General features: G+C 43.6%; 1 protein-coding gene across 2 annotated transcripts in view; it reads left to right on the forward strand.

Moving 5' to 3' along the window:
* The first annotated feature begins 63 nt into the window (after positions 1-63).
* HTR4 (5-hydroxytryptamine receptor 4) overlaps positions 64-17,397 on the forward strand; it is a 252,924-nt gene continuing 235,590 nt past the window's right edge. For both annotated transcript variants that reach the window (XM_025200897.1, XM_006021070.3), the window contains exon 1: positions 64-147. In XM_025200897.1, coding sequence (XP_025056682.1) covers positions 114-147 — 34 coding nt within the window. In that variant the 5' untranslated portion in view covers positions 64-113. The remainder of the gene's footprint in view (positions 148-17,397) is intronic.

Consider the following 17,397-nt stretch of genomic DNA (forward strand, 5'->3'; position numbering starts at 1 on the left):
AGCAGCGCAGCCCCGCGCGGGACACGGGCGCAGCTCCCCGCAGCCCGGCGCCCCCCAGCCCAGCCCACCGGCGCGGGACGCGAGGATGCGGCCGAGCGCGTAGGGGCTGTGCCATGCCCGGCGCACCCCGCCTCTGCCCCGGCAATGGTAAGGGGGCGCGCGGGGCTTTGCATCCCTGAGCCAGCGCTGCCCCGGGCAGCTGGCCGGGGCTGCCACGCGGGAGGGAGCCGGCGGCCGGGGACGGGACGCGGGCTCCAGGAAAGCGGGGCAGGCTTTAAGCCCAGAGCCTGGCAGGGAGGATGTAGCTGGGGCTGGTCCTGCTCGGAGCAAAGGTTGGTTTGGGAGAGGTCCCTTCCCGCCCGCCTTGTCTGGGAGTCTCAACTGGGCCACCCCGAGATCCTCTCCAGCAGGGTTAGGTGGGCAAACAGGACTCGGTAGCTGAAACTTGGAGGTTGGCGGCGTGTTAAAAACCTCCCGGGCTGAGCTTTTTGCAGCTGACTTGTGCTGGTCTGTTGTCTGGAGTGGAAGATGAGGGAGAAGGAAGAGCTGGCGTTTTAAGCGGGGGTCTTAAGAAAAGGTTGAGTAGCCCCACTTGCAGCGGAGAGGTTCAGAGAGCCCTTGTCCATCTCCATGCCTGCCTGCACGTGTCCTGCAGCTAGAACTAGCCTCTCGCCGCACAGTAGATGCCGCCCAGTTAAGGTTACTTGAGCGAAATCATTATCTAGTGACTACAGTTGTAAATTGCTAAGTGTTTGGGAGTAATTATTATTTCCGTGCCATTTCTAATTCCAGTCATGGTGACCTGGGTATTAATTTGTTTTCACTGTGTAAACCCACTGAAGTCTGCACTTGCACCAAGGAGGAGTTTCTCTACTTGCGTCTGAAGGAATTGGTCTAGATTTTTAGAACTGGACATCTAAACATGCATGCCCATCATTTGCTTGTAAACTCACTATCCTAGTAATTGTGCCTGCAAATACATACAAATCTATGAGGGTTACACACTCAGTTCTTGCAATTCCATGTGCAAATTTTGTGTCTGTAATAATGGACAGAAACCCCTAAACATTTAGGCTGTTGTTTATGGCATTCATTTGACATGCATTTGATCATGAGAAAGGTATCTATCTGGTTTGTACTGATGTTTATCACTATAGTCCTGGTGCCTTGGAGGTTAATGAATTCTTATAACAACATGCCATGGCACATTTAACTTGATGCTACTGAGTTTGTTAATGGCAATGGTATTTTTTGGTCTGCTGGAATTATCAATAACGGTCAGTAAACTATGTGAAGGTGAAAGGTATCTTCTCTTCCCATATGCCAAGCGGCAGTAAGGAGATAGAGAAATGGGGACGTCGTATTCAGAAGTTTGTGCTGGGAAAGGGGGGGAATTTCAGTGCCTGTTGGAATTGGTATCTTACTTAAGGTGCTGTCACTTGCTAGAGGGATACACGTTTCCTGGTAAGTACCAGTGCTATTACAGATAAAGCAGCTTTCTGCTTTGCAGCTGCATACGTGTGTGTGCAGAGTGAAAAGATTTTCATGGGGCTTGGATACGACAGGGAAAACCAGGGTCCACTCTAACCTCCTGTGACTGAGGATAGATAGTGCTTAGCAACATCGTCCTAGTTAGACTCCATCTCACCAAAGGCCTTCTTCAAACCCCACTGAAGTAGGAGGGAGTCTTTCCATTCACTTCAATGGGCATTGGATCACGCCCTGAAAAAAATGTTTGGTTTGAATGTGAATTTTAATTTACGAATTTGTGTGCAAGGGAGAGGGAGCAACAGTCCCTCTGCTTTGGGCACTTTCACTGTGAGCGAGAGAGAGTGACTGGGGCTTATGAAGCACCTTTTTAAAGGCAGCTTGTGAAACTTTGAACTGGCAGTTTTTCCCAACCAGTTATTTCCCACTCCAAAACAAACTTCCCCCATGGAAACTTCATAAAAGTCTTGAGTAATTAAAACTACACAGCTGCAATTTGTTCTGCTTCAGTGCAGTGGGCAGATAAGCCCTGGTTTATCAAGTCTGAGCACCCAAATAGGGCTCCCAGCTGACTTGAGCTAGTGCTTTGGAATCCATTATGTCATGACGACTGCATTTTTTTCTAATTTATGTGAAAGAGACTCAAAGTTAAAAAAAAAATGTGTATGGATATTATCTTGTATGTTACAAAGGGAAAGATTTGCTCTTTCTGTCCATCTGTCAATCCACCCATCTATCCATCCCTTTACTAGCTGACAGCTGTTACTCAGGATAGTGAGAGGGCTGTGTAACATTTTTGAAAGACATACTAGGTTTTGTTGTTCCTACAAATGATGAATATGTTCCCAAAGCTACTCCAAGGAACTAGCAGTCAGGTCTGAGATTCTAATCAAGATAGCTCTGCATTCTCTAGGGGAATACCAAGGAATTGAGGGGTACATGATATACAGTATTTAAAGGCCATACTGGGCTATCCCTGGCTGCTGACACCCCCCATCCCCCCAAGTAAACTGAAAGGACTGGGTTCGGAGGAGCATTCCCTCCAGAAGGGGGAACTCATGCCATTCTCTGTGGTTAGTGTTATCTCCTTCCTTCTCCCCCAGGAGAGGTTTATGACTTTATTTTTCTTTTCTTAACCTGTGCCCAGCATTATTAGCACTACAGAATAATTCATTATGAAAAAAGCAAGTACAATAAACCTGTTTCTTGGCATGCTTTAACTAAGATTTGATTATTTTGTAATTTCTTGAAAAGTTCTCTAGGGATGCAGCTGATATAGTTCCCAATTTTCTCATAAATTCGTATGCAATACTTAGAAGATACCTCTGCTCTTCATGAAGCTATAAAATATGCCATCTGTGTTCATCCTTGTGGCTCTCCCTCTCCCCACTTGCCTTGTCCCTCCTTAAAGTCTAATGCTGCTGCCCTTGTTCTTGTGGCCCTGCATGCCATGAGTTGGCCCCTTTGTAACCATCAAAACTCCCGGTGTCCATTCCTGAAAGGCAGTTGCATAGCCACTGAGCCTTCTAAAAATCCATTAACTAGTTAAAACTAAGCAAAACAATTTCAAGTTTTGTCAAAGTAGAAATCTGTCAAAACCATAAAAGGAAGATATTAAAAAAGAGAGAAAGTATAATAAAAAAGTATGCCAGTCTGGGGGTGTTTATGAATACAGGGTTTTAAAAAATATACCCAATAATGAAAATTCAACTATGCAAATAATCTATAAACAGCCAGAGCAGTAACTGAAAGTAATAAAAGGCATAAAACATTTTAAAAACAAAGAGTTGTTGGACTACTAAACTGTGCCCCTGAACATCTCAGTGAGACCCTGGATTGTGTCATCAACAGGATGAGGAGCAAGACTCACTTGCAAAGTAACTAGTACATTTCTAGTAGGCCTGTGCGATGTGGCTAGTATTTGCTTTGGATTTGGATTCGGCCAGTTTTGGGGACAGTGATTCGATTCAGTGATTCGAATCACTGTCCCAAATTGATTTGGCCGAATTGGCCCCATCCCCTGCCTGTTCTCCTGGCCCCGGGAATAGCTGCCCTGCGTGTCCCAACTCCCAGGTGTTTGAAAAAAAAAAAAGCCCCCATTCACTGGCTGCTGCCTGGTGGGGGGTGATCCTTGCTGCCCCCCGCTGCCCTGCACTGCGTGGGGGGCTCTGCACGAGCCCCCAGAAGCCCTGAGGCTGCTTCAGGAGCTGGTGAGTGCAGGTGGGGTTGTTGTTTTTTTTCTTAAAGGGCTGGGCTGAATCTCCTCGAAATCAAATCAGCACCCGAAGCTTCGCACAGCCCTGATTTCTAGGTATAAAGGTATGTACTGTCTGTTAAATAAACCTACATTAGTGAAGTAAAATCTCTTGTCTTGAGCATTCTCTCTCTCAACAACTCACTGGTTTCCCAATCCAAAGTTTTAAAATAAAACCTTTGAAGTCTACAGGACAGTAGGCAGAGCAGGGGTATTCATCAGGTGAGTAAGGGTGGTAGAAGCAGTCTTTGTAAACCTTTTGGGTAAGAACCATTTTACAGTGTACAATGCCCAGTAAAAGAAGTTGCCCAATGAACTGAAAATCAACACCTTTGAAACTGGTAAGGAAAATGCTTCTTTCTGTGACACACAATACATTGCCGAACTCCCTGTCAAACAGTAGAATTTGACTTAACTATTCCAATTTGGACTGGCTTCTTTGGAGCCATGCTGATTTAAGCTAACTCAGTATCTAGCCTAAAGAGTTTAGTGGGTGTTTATATGAATTATAATTATTCCTGCAATAAAACTAGGATAGCAGTCTGCTCAGCCTATAAAACGTCATATGTTAGAGCATAACTCAGTGTCCAGACTCTCAAGGGTTAGGAAGAAGCTTCCCTTGTGGAAAGACTATTCAGTAATTTTGCACTGTTTCTTGTACCTTTATATGTACTGGCCATTTTCAGAGACAGCATAGTAAATTACAAGGACCATGCTATGGTTTGGTGAAGTAATTCCTATGTTGTGGTCAGGTCTTCAGGTAATATTTCAAGTTAAAAGACTTCAAATCTAAGCAACCGATACTCCAATGAAAACGTGAGATACCTCTTTATAAACCTTGTTATTTGATCAATCAGATTGATTTGGTCGCTGTGACTGAAACAAGCTACTTACTACAGAAAGGTAGACCGTATGTACAAGTTTTACAAGAAACAGAAATACTTAGAGCATTTTACAGACTGATAACTGAACTGTTTTAAGGATGGATACATCAAATGGGATGATCTGATTCTTGTAACTTGCACGTAATGTAACAATATGGTAATCATAACCTGAACTTGCCACATCTCTACTGTTGTCTCTCTTATTTCTGTTATGACTTAGAAAAGAGTGTAATTTGTGTGGCAACAATTTATTCATAATGAATTAAAATAGTATAACTATTAGTTAGATTAGCAGTTCTCAACCTTATGCACCTTACATCCTACCAGCTGTTTTGTCAAAAAACCCTGGTCCCACCATGATAAAAATAAAACCCCACAAAATTGCAGTGTTCGAGATATCTGTTGATTCGTCTTTTTTAAGTGCAAACAACTGATTTTTTTCAATCGGGCAATGAGTTGAAGTCCCACCTTCATGACCTTTGTGTCCCACTAGTGGGACGCATCCCACTGGTGGAAAAACACTGAGTTAGATCACTGGAAAAGATAGGGATTTTATAAGGTAAGAAGGTATACAGTAATACAGATTATGACCTGAGTATTTCTCTTGCCACAATTATATATTGCCTGTAATGCACATAGACCCAGTCTCAGTAGAGGTAAATCAGCATAGCTGCATTATTGGGAAGGTCAGCTGCTCACCTGGAGGCAATGGCACTTGGGCCTACACAGCTGAATTACATCTATTAATTACATTTACCTGGATGGGCCATAACTGTCTGGGAAACATTCGCTTTTATAAATGTTTATGAAAAAACCCCACTGTTCAACGTATTGGCCTCCATAGTTTCTCCTTTCTGTCACCCATCATTCTTAGTGTCTGATCTATCTGCTGGACTTTATTCTCATTGTACTTCCCATTGAAAATGCCAGCTTTCAGCACTGCACAATCTTAGCCTCAAGTGGTGCAGCTTGACATGGGTTACCTCCCCTGGGACCCTTCATGTGTGGGTCAGGGGCTGGGGGAGGGATGATCACTAGCTTGTTTGCTCGGCTACTATGAAACTGAAATGCATGTTTTTGAAGCAGACTACTATAACCTGGTCACATTCTGTAATTCTGTTAGTGTTATTAGAACAAATCATTTAATTTAAGAGGGAAAACCCAAATGAATACCAGTGGCTGCAGACACATGGGTTGCAGTGTGAGATGTAGGCAGCTGTACACAGCAGAAAGCAAATTAATTTGAATGAAGACAAATCGAATGTTGACAATTTCATGCAATTATGGAAACAATTGATGAAAACAGAGAGGGCTGCAGTCAGCCAATAGCTTGCACGGGAATGGAGGCAGGGGTTGAAGGGTGATCATGGTTCTCTGGTGCTGAGAGTCATCCCTACACAGAGGAGCACGACAGGACCCATGCACAACTGCTGCTTATTTTTTCCCTATTTAAAGACCAAGGTGGGAGGTAAGTGGTGATAGGTTTCATGCAGTAGATAACGTCCTCCCTCATGCCATGGCCGCTGCTTTGTGCAAAGGTTTGATGTGTTGTGTGATGCAACATGGGCAGGATACAAGGCTGATTCATTGTGGGGGAAGTAGAGCTTTTCTACTGATGTCCACAGGCTCTGGATCAGACTTTATTTCAAATGGTTTATGGACATGTTTGGCAGGCAGTGCAGTAGCAGAGAAGTTAAGATGGCTTGCTACAGTGCTGCAGGCAATACTGTAAGCCTTGTTCCAGACTTGTGCCAAAGACCAGTCCCAGTCCACCCAACAGGAAATGGGTGACTGTTAGCCACCTCACTGACAAGTGTTGCGCTTTTCAGGAACTGATGTGCTTTAACCATGTGAGCCCAGTGGGCTGCTAAGCTTAGGAGAAATACTCTTTACTTTGGACATTTTGCTGACATGTCCACACACGTTACACTGCACCCTGCTATACCCCTCATCTCACACAGATGGCAGAAGTGCTTAACACCCATAGATTTGTTTAAAATTAATGAGGATTGCGTGGGATCAGTGCCTCTGAGGAGGCCAGTGTTAGCTGCCTTGCACATCCATCCACATAGATTCCCACACCCACCCTCACTCCCCTCTGTCCTTTTCTACCTACATGCAGTTCTCTGTTTGTGCTTTATCTTTAGTTGTGGGGAGATATTTTGGGAAGAGCAGCATATAAATCTACTATATAAATGTCCAGTTAAACTCTGGAAAGCTGCAGTCATGGCCAGTGAGATGAGAATGTAGATGTTTTAGTGCTCAGCATTCATGTGATAACAACACAGTTTACAGCAGAGGCACCAGAGCTGTTCTCTACTATGGCAAGGCAACAGGATAAGGAATTCAGCCAGGCTTGGAGTAAGCAAAGCAAAGAGACAGTATGGGACAGCAAAGGGGCATTTGCTCATTCCACCTGGTCCGGCTCAGTTTGGTCAGGGTTACATCATTGTTGGAGAAGCTCTTTTATTTTCCCTTTAATTTTATTTTTATTTTTTGGTGTGAGGTGGTAAGGAGAAGTCCTGCTCTCATTATAGTCATTATAGTTTCCATGGAGACAGATTTGATGCTGTACTTTAAAGAGGAGCTGAGTTGGCAACCGGCATTTTCATCTTGGCCAGCAGTTCCCACTGTCAGGGTGGAACCCACAGCCTGATTTTTCACCAACAACTACCTCAGTAGCTTGCTTCTTCATCAACTCACTTAAACAGCTATAAAACAAGGGGTGCTTTTCTGATCATAACCAAAAAACAGTGTACCTATGACATGAGAAAAGCCCCAGGTCTTTTGGTGGCTCAGTTTTCATTTTAGTGTTGTTTGGTGGCTGGAACACAGGACACAACGGGCACATCTACACGTGTGCTTTAATGTCCATTAACCTATTTAATGTCCATTAACCTATGGGCATTAAAGTGTCACTGAAAAAAACTGCTATTTAGTTAATGCCCTTTAAAATAGACAAATTTGCATTAAGCGCCACTTAAAAACTGTGGGCATTTTTGCATGTGCTGTGGGATGTGGCGTGGGGTGCTTTAATTAGCAAGCCACACTAATTAAAAATGCCCATGTGTCGCGTATCAGTGTCACCGCGTGTCCCCGCGCTGAAAAAATGGCGGTGGGGTGCTTTGAACTAAAGCTTATCGAATGTGTTTTATTTCAAAGTGCACCACTGCCATTCTTTCAGCATGGAGACATGCAGCGATGCTGATACATGTGATGTGGAAGGTTGCCAGAGTGCATCAATTCTCGTGGTCTACCACACTCAATTAATTGTCTGCTCTGAGGCACTGGATTTTCAGCACATCGGAGCAGGCTCTGCACATGTGTAGGAACTCCAAGCTTTTTAGTTACTGCACATTCTAGTATCTCACAATAGAGGGCAGCTATACACAAGTGCGGGGGCTGCTCTGGCAAGCTGAATTCCAGCATGTCAGACCAGACTTGATTAATAAAGTCTGCTGGAGTGTGGCAATTGCCACGCTCCAGCAGTCTCCTGTATCTCGTGTATCAGTGTCCCTGCACTTAAAAATAGCGGTGGGGCACTTGAACTAAAGCTCAAACAAGCTTTAGTTTAAGCACCCCTGCCACCATTTTTAAGTGCAGGGATGCTGATACACAAGATATGGCAGTGCTTTAATTTGAGTAGCTCTTTGAGCTGCTCTAATTAAAGTGCTGCCCCCCTCCCTTCACCATCCTCTCCCCTCACCCCCCCACCCCCAACCGGTCCTTTGGAGCATGTGTAAAAGTGCCTGGACATACTAGATTTAATGCACATTAACTAAAGCATGTTAGTGCATGCGTAGGCATGCCCAAAGGTATTACACACATTAGACATACCTAACGGAGGTATACATGGAATCAGGACTTCTGGATTTTATACATGGGCCTGAGACTGACTTCCTCTGCTGATCTTGAAACATCCCTTAATTTTTTTGTGACACATCTGCCCCAGCTGCAAAATGGGCAGAATAGATACTTTCCTACCTCAGAAGGTAGCTGTGTGGATTAATATTTACCTGGTCTGTAAAGTCCAGCAGGCTTGCATCATCACGCTTTCAGGTCTATGAACTGAGGAATGTGTAAGTGCTAGACCACCTTAATTGAAATCAACAGGAGTTTTATTTTTGATTTTGACAGAGCCATGATTCCACCTACAGATTCAAAGGCCAGAAGAAACCATTATTCTCATCTAGCCTGATTCTTGTACCTAACACAGGTCATCGGTTCAGGAAAATCTGTAAGATACAAACAAAAGAAGCATTGACCCATAGTTGAGGAAATGGCATGGGTGATTCATTCCAAATAATCAAGGGAGGAAAAATAAAGAAATCTGTCTCTGAAAAGGAAAATTATTTTCTATAATAATAATAAAAATCCTGCTTAAAACTGTGCTGGACTGTGAGAATTTCCAGACAGCACATGTAAAAGTGTCTGGAAAGAAAGACTAAAATACATCAATTTCAAGCTGTGGTTAGACTTCCCCCTTCCATCCCCTGACACAGTTTGCTTTAGACTTTTCCTTGGAGCTTTGCTCTGCAACTAGGACTAGCGTTTTCATTAGGTTTTGTACAATGTTGAACAAAGCATTTGTAAGAAGAAATGACTTAATAAATTAAATGACTGAGTAAACAACTCAGTGCCTGAATCTGGCTCCCTTCCTCATGTCGAGTAGGAGAAAAGGTCAAAAGTAATCCTGAGATAGCATGGTTCAGGCACACCAGCTTTTGTAGCCAACAGCACAGAAGGTAGAGATGTGGAAAGCATTATGTCTGGCTGCCTTTATCTCTCCAGCTTGAATGAGGTACCCATTCACAGCTGGGTTGATTCAGGGTGGCATTGGGCACAAATCCAGAATAGGGCTCAAATTCATACTTCTGGGGGGCTGTAGCCAGACACCTCAACAAAGCTTAAGATTTTGTAATTTTAGGCATCAAATGCCTTATTTCTATAGGGTGGTGGGGATGCTGGGCCCAGAAGAAATACATTGTGACCTTGAGGGCAAAGAAAGCGGAACGCAGGTTGTGAGGGATTGTGCCATATGCTCCATCTTGCCAACAGACATCCGTAGGAGAAAGCCTCTTTACATGATGAAGCAGCATGGTGAAACTTCAAAGATCCTTTTTTCCCCCTTCTCTCCCAGTTTAGTGTGTTAGGTACAAGGGAAGTGCTACCTTTTGGGCTGATAGCCAGTGCTCACAGACTAAATGGCTTTAACAAGTGTCTCTGAACAAGAAATGGCTGGGTTGTACTGCTTGTGTTAATCTCCACCCAGTCATAAACCACTTTGACACTATACATTTCTCACCACAGTCTCAAGCAATTGCGATGTGAATGAGAGAGAGAGAATGCAAGCAAGGGAAGCCAGTGGAAAGACAGTTTGTGTTATAGAGGTTCTTAGGAATGAATATCTTAGAGAATGAGATCTTCAATAGCTAGAGTGGTTCCTCTGAAGCATGTGTGATAAAAGGGCAGTGAGTGGAAATGAAGGACTTTTTTCTTGCCCTGTGGTGAGGGGATTCTAGCCTCCATTGTCAGGATTCTGGCATGATTGTGGCAATAGCACAAAACTCACTTGAAAAAGAAACCAAAGACAGATCTTGGTTTTATGCAACTTTCTTTAGGGAAGAGGCATAAGTGGCAAAAAAGAGGCTGAATACAACAGTGCCTGGCTATTGGTGCTATATTTGATGGGCTAGGCAGACAAGATGGTTCTTATGGGGAATGCTTTGTGTCAGCTGTTCTTCAAAAGGTAGCATATGGAAACACACAGAGGTCCCTCTCTTGGCCTTTTATTTGACTAGATGAGCCCTTTCTGGAGTGTTCCTCCCCCACCCCCTCAGGAAACATGTTTCTCTTGTGCTGAACAGATGACACATGGCAGATGATTATATATTGCACACTCTCACCTGTTGTTTGGAGGAAATCAGTCAGGCTGAATTTTGCAATATTTAACTCTTTGTCAACTGAATCCAGCAGGAAAGAAATAAGAGATGTTGATATCACTGCTTCCTCCTCTGGAAGAGGTCAGTGACAATGAATTCATCTTCACAAGTCCCAGGAAGGGAGATTACGAAGTTTGGGAAGTGCTCTGTTGGTGCAGGTTGCAGGAGTGAGGTCACAGTTCATCCTCCTAACTAGAGCCCAGATGGTGAGCTCAAGTCAGGGTATTTGCATTTCATTCTTGGATGGATTTCCTAGAGCATGAGGAGGGAAGTATAAATTACATTTTTCTGGGCCATGGAGGTTCTGATTCTCCAGCAAAAAGTGGTTGCATGAAAGGACAGGGAATGATGCCAGGTGGAGGAGCTATATTAGTTTTTGGATGGACAAATTCATAGATGGAAGCTGTGAGAGGGTGCAGCCTGCAGTGGCCTTCCTCTAGTGAGCATTGCTCTCTTTCTTGGTAGGGTGGGTATCATCTCTTCTTCTCTGCTACAGCTGCCTCCCTCTGGTGAACTTACAGTTACCAGCACCGGGACTTATGTAGCAAAACTTAGTTTAAAACTCAGCTCTGTCTGTCCCTCTGTTCTCTTCATGTGGGACCTTTCACTGAGATAGCATCCAAATGGATCAAGGGGGAATTCAGGACTGATCAGTGGCAAATCAGACATTAAATCCCAGGAAATATATGTCATCAGCATGTCTTGCTACTCGGGAGTCCTGTGGCTACATGAGTTACACACTCCAATAAACTTGACATAATGTTTGGGAAGCCAACAGGTCCTTTGAAGTTGGTGCCAACATTGAACGACTTGTGCATTATAGTGAGAAAGAAGAAGTCAGCTGCCTGCCTGCAGAAAGTGACCCACTGGGCATCCCTGCTTAACATCATCCAGTCACCAGCAGCTGCAGCGGGGTGTGCTTCCCCTCGGCTGTTGCATGCTAATTCTGGCTCCTGTCAGTACAGAGAGGAGAGGCTGTCTTTTGATTATTCAGTGTACAGAACAGTGACACATCCTGGTTTCATTGCAAAGGGTTATCATCTGCAACACTTATACCCTATCCTTCCATAGTGGACTGAGGTTTTTCAGAGGTGATCGCTTTCATTGGGATACAGGTGTCTTGCTCCTCCATGTGTTTTTTTTGGAAAGTAAAGCCCTGATATAAACACATTTTTTTTTAACTTTATATAGAGCTTTTCATGCTGAAGAATCTCCAAAGGCTTTACATGCTGTATTGCCTTTAGAGATAAAGATTGCTTCATTGGCAAATGAAATGAAATGCATCTCTTCCTAGTGCAGAAAGCAACAGCTGTGAATATAGGTTCAGAAATTAATAGATTTTAAGGAGAAAAGGGGCTGCTGTGATCATCTACTCTGTAATCCAGCATAATACAGGCTATACAGCTCTACCATTTATCTCCTTCTCTTGGCTTATCAGCTGTTTTTTGTTTGTTTTTGTTTTATTTTTGAATTGCAGTAGAATTGCATGTGTGTATGTGAAATTTCCCCGGTCTGATTGAAAGACTCCGAGTAATGCCGATTATACCCTTGATAACTTGTACTAACTATAAAACACCAGACAAACAAAAATAACCCCATACATCTGACTGGCTGTTTCTTTCCTGAGTTGAGTAAAAGGACTTTGTTACCCTCCCCTGGGCTATGCAGCTGCATTTGTGGGTGAAAGATATCTCTGGAAATACAATTGCTGCAACCGATTTCCTGGTTCCTTGCATGAACAGTCTCTTCAGGTAACAGTTGCTGGAGCATACAAAGATTCAGGTTGCCAAGATAGTTTTAGTACTTGATAAAGGAAGTAAACATTAAAATCAAGAAAAAAGCCCCCCAAAAGGGTTCTGCTACTCATGTTCCTTTGATAACAGTGTGGGGACAAATAATTAAACTGTGAAGCAGTCTGTGGTGACAGACTTGGACTTCATCAGGTGGCAAGGCTGATTTCTTGTGGAAGATGCCATACTTTAAGAGCAGTCCAGCTGGGAGAAGTTACGTGCTGTACTGTGGAGAAGTCAGTCCCTTAACTCCTTGGGAGTTGGACTGTTCAGATGAGAGAAGCAATGAGGTAGTGTAGATAGGCCTAGTTCTGCAATCTATTTATGTGCAGCATATGAGGTCTGTACAAGGTGGTCACAGAATAAAGAATTAGAGATTATACAGACTTGATAGTTCTTGGATTTAAATTCTCCCCTTTGGATCCCTGTTGGAACATGTGCAGGGCTCTCCCCCTGAAGTTTGTTCTCCAGGACTTTACCTAACCTAATTTTACGTTTCTCCATCAGTGAACTTCTGTTGTTTCTCTTGCAACTTCACACTGTAGCTTGTGAACAGTTAGTGGTACCATATTCTTCAGAATGGCTATTTGCTTATTCCAGAAATCCCTACATCCTTAAATTAAATTATTAATAAGATTTTAAAATATGTAGATGAATCCGATTCCCTTTTCAAATATTATAGCCCCTTTGAATTAAATGAATGATTTCTGATCTACATACGTGAGTGAGGAGAATCAGACTAATTTTTTTTTAACTGCTTAATCCTCGACCTCTGTTTTTGGATGGAAGTGCCTAAATGTTTTTAGGAGCCTAAGCCTTATTTCCAAAATGGACCTAGGCATTTAGGACTCTGATTTTTATTGAAAGTCACTGGGATTTAAGCTCCTTTGGAAAAATGTACTTCCTATTTACATACAAAATTGCAATAGCTTAAAAAAAATCTTACGGGTTTCTTAGCTTTACAGTCTGTAAAATGACTGTATGGAAATTCTTAAATTGATTTAAACTTAGACTCATAGGGTGCCTATACACGAGCAGCAAAGCTGTTCCAACATCTGGAATTCCAGCGCACTGGAGCAGACTTGATTAATTGAGTCTGCTGGAGCATGGCAGCAGCCTCCTGTGTCTTGAGTATCAGTGACCCCGCACTTAAGAATGGTGATGGGGGGCTTGAACTAAAGCTCATTGAATGAGCTTTAGCTCAAAAGCCCTTGCCAGCATTTTTAAGCGTGGGGATGCTCAGACCACTCTAATTAAAGTGCTGCCACCCCCCTACCCCCGGAGCATGCGTAAAAGTGCTCATAGAGGAGTAGGACTGGAAGGGACCTCCAGAAGTCATCTAGTCCAACTCCATGCCTGAGAGGATCATCCCTATCCAAACCAGCCTATACAATCCATAATCTAAAGTCTACATAAGACTACCCTTAACCCTGACACAGCACAGACCTCGCACCCAAACCCGCTACAAGTAAAGTAGGGGAACCATGGCAGTCAATGTCCTGCTTTTATGAAATGTTGTCGATATATGCTCAAGAGATCTTGGGTAGAGGGTCATGCACCCCGCTGCAGAGGAAAGCAAACCCTCTACAATCCATATCAATCTGACCATGGAGTAAAATTCCTTCCTGATCACAAATGTGGTGATTGGTTTGACTCTGAGTGGAGGGGCAACATCCTCTATCCAGAAACCTCTGGCTTTGGTCCCAGAAGGAGCATTGGCACAGCCCAGCCAAAGTCCCAAGCCTAGGCTGTAGCCAAGACCCAGTGCCCCAATGGAGGCTTAAAAACAGCCTGATGTGCAGCAGAAATTGTAGGTGGGGGCAACCAGTAAAGCTCAGAAGCATGGGAAATACCCATAGAAGAACACAGGCATAGCTATGCCTCGGACCATCCCTGACCAGTGGCTGTCCAGCTTCTTCTTGAACACGTCCAGTGATGCAGAGTCCACAACTTCCCGAGACAGGCAGTCTGTTCCATGACTTCACTATTCTAACAGTGAAGAACTTTTTCTGGATATGCAATCTAAACTTACTTTGCTACAACGTCAAGGCATTGGTCTTTGTCCTTATATGAACTTTTGCACCCACCCTCAAAGCATCCTTGCAACATGCCCATCCCCTGTCAGCTGCTGAAGTGAGAATGAAAAAAATAGATCTAATTTAACTTACTTCAATGTTAATTATAGCAACATGTTGCTAAGCCCCACATGCATTGGAAATGGAAAGCTTACAATGTGTGCTACTCTACTGTAGGTGAGGAGATTGGTTTGTACTGACCACATCCCATGTAATAAAGGGGAATACAAATCGACAGCAAAGTTCTGGAGCTTCCCATGAGACCCTGAAAAACTTGCAGGGTGAATGATTGGAGTTGCTGATCTACAAACCTCTTCAGACTGGGGGGCAGGCGGACTGGAACATGTCATGCAAAGGGGGCTGCTCTTTTCCTCAGGTGAGGCCCGAGGGATATGGAAGAGTGTGAAGGTGAATAGAAATGGTGGGAATGAGAATGAACCAGTCATGAATCACCAGTGTAAATGCTAGTTTCTTGTTACCATTTGCTGTCTGAAGAGCTGGCTCAAAGTTCCTCACACTTCCTTGCCTTTCCTCCTTTCCTTTGCCTTCAATCATTTTGCGTTTAGAAGTGAGAGCTGAATTTTGCTCCCTGTCCTACATGGCCTTGCTTTCACAGACACAGCCTCTGGCTCAGAAAGCATTTCAGCAGCAGCCAGGATAAATAATCCCCCCAGACAGCTATCATGGGAGCAGATAAGAGAAGTGCAGGGTAATTGACTTGTTGCTTGTGTTAGGTGAATAACTTACCTGGTTCAGGAAAGATGCCACGATCTGCTTAAAAACAAATTGTCAAGAAACCTTTTATGAGTGTGTAGGTTTCTCTACGTTGCACTGACCTTATTATGTTACCTATCTGGTCCCTTTGATATTGCAGTTTATATAAGAAAATAGCCTATACTGTCAACAATACTGTTTACATTTAATAAAATAAACCAGGAGTAACTAGTAGGGTCATGACTAAAAACCAAGAAAAATGGAGAACTTAAAGCAGGAGACATCCTTTCTTTTGTTCTTAGCAATACAGCAAGTTGCTTGGTGTGCAAAGGGCAACCATACACAGCCTTGCTACAATAATTGTTACTGCTGCTACAAGAAAGAACAACGGTATGGTTTCCATAAGAAAGCACTGTGTGAGCGTGTTTGCGTGTGAGAGTGCACCTGATTTATGAAAGTCTGCACTGAACTCAATTCAAAATGACTGATGGCATCAGTGAAGACACCTTAGAGAGATGATAGGGAAGTATAGTGAAAACAAAGGCGGAGCAATGACCCAGATAAATGCAGCTTCATTCTCTTTGGTCTTGGGCATTTATACAACTCCCATCACCACTATTTTCCTCCCATCACCGCCATTTTCCTCCCACACAACAGTACTGTGTGAGAGGAAAATGCTATTATCCACATTTTACAGATGAAGAACTAAGGCAACGTGATTTGCCCAAGGAGACATAGGCAGAGCAGCAAATCTATGGCAGAGCAGGAGCCTAAGTCTCCCCAAACCTAAGCTTAATGTGCCCTTCCTCTCCACTTATATTTACAGCTTCTACAATCTCCATAGGGCTTTCAGTGGCAGCTGCTGGAATTTTCCCCAAATTCATGCAAGTAACAGTTTAGCTGGCCTTTGTATCCTGCCTGCTACCATCTCACTCATGTTTCTAGAGGAGGAACAACATGGCCCTCCATGACTCCCTTTACACCATCACTTCTCCATCGTTGCTTCATTTAACAATAGTTTAAAGATGTAGCTGTCTGGGTTAACAAATGAGTATTCTTCCTTCTGTCCCATTTGTACCCTTGCTCAGGCTTGTTTGTTTAGTTATGAACGTGGTGATATTCCCAACAAACCTAAATGGCCACGTCCTAAATCTACATGTCTGATGCCCAAAGACCCCAAGCTTTGAGGGAAAGATTAAAAGTATTGAGACTAGAGGATGCACCATTCGCTTTTGGGGGACCATAAAGATGCTCTTTTCTAGGGGCCTGATTTCAAAGTCTTTACTGAGGTTTTACTCCTACAAAACTTTTGACTGAAGTTAATTCCTGAACAAGGGAAGAACAAAAGACTTTTACACTTTGTGGCTCATGACTCAAAGGATGAGGGAGCTAAAAGAAAGCAAGCTGTATTTGATCCTGGTGTCCAGCCAGATAAAAGAATTCCCTGAGGCTGGAGTGTCAGTTTTACTGATGCTACCCAAAGGATAAGTCTGTGGCTTAACTGAGTGCTCTGGAATCAAGGAGAAAGAGAGAAGAATGTATAGTACCTCCTGCTTCCCCTCAGCCCCGTGCCATAAATACAGTTGCTTTTTAAGTATAGTCTTTCCCAAGCTTTCCAGGAGGTGTCAGCAGCTCTAGTGCTTCTGTTTTGTTTTTTTTTGCTTGTGTTGCAGCAGGAGAAATTAAGAGAATGTGTGAAACAAAGCCTTGTCTGTTATCACTGTGTGAATAGGGAAATGGGAATGGGACTTGGTGACTGCACTCCTGGACCACTGAAACCAGTGGGAGGTTTCCCTTTGATTTGAATGTGCGTGGACCTGGATATTTGGAATATTATGTAGAGTCTGCTTACAGCATTCTTCTCCTGGGAGAAAGACTTCCTCTTAGGGTACATGCACATTGCACTCATTGCTATGCCTTCAGCTTGAGTAGACATGGTTTCATAGTTTCATAAATGTTAGGGGCTGGAAGGGACCTTACAGATCATCAGGTCCAGTACCCCTGCACTTTGGCAGGAAAGACTGTTGGGATCAGATGACCCCAGCAAGATGGGCGTCAAGACACTTTTTGAAGATCGCCAGGGTGGATGACTGTACCAGCTCTGGGGGAGCCTGTTCCAGATCCTCGGCACTCAACTTGTAAAGTTTTTCCTTGTGTCTAGCCTGAAATGATCTTCAATCAGTTTGTGCCCATTATTTCTTGTCCTCCCTCAGGGGGCCTTGGTGAATAGATGCTCTCCAGGCCATGATG

Source organism: Alligator sinensis, unplaced genomic scaffold (assembly GCF_000455745.1).
Source record: "Alligator sinensis unplaced genomic scaffold, ASM45574v1 scaffold360_3, whole genome shotgun sequence".
NCBI classification, from domain to species: Eukaryota; Metazoa; Chordata; order Crocodylia; family Alligatoridae; genus Alligator; species Alligator sinensis.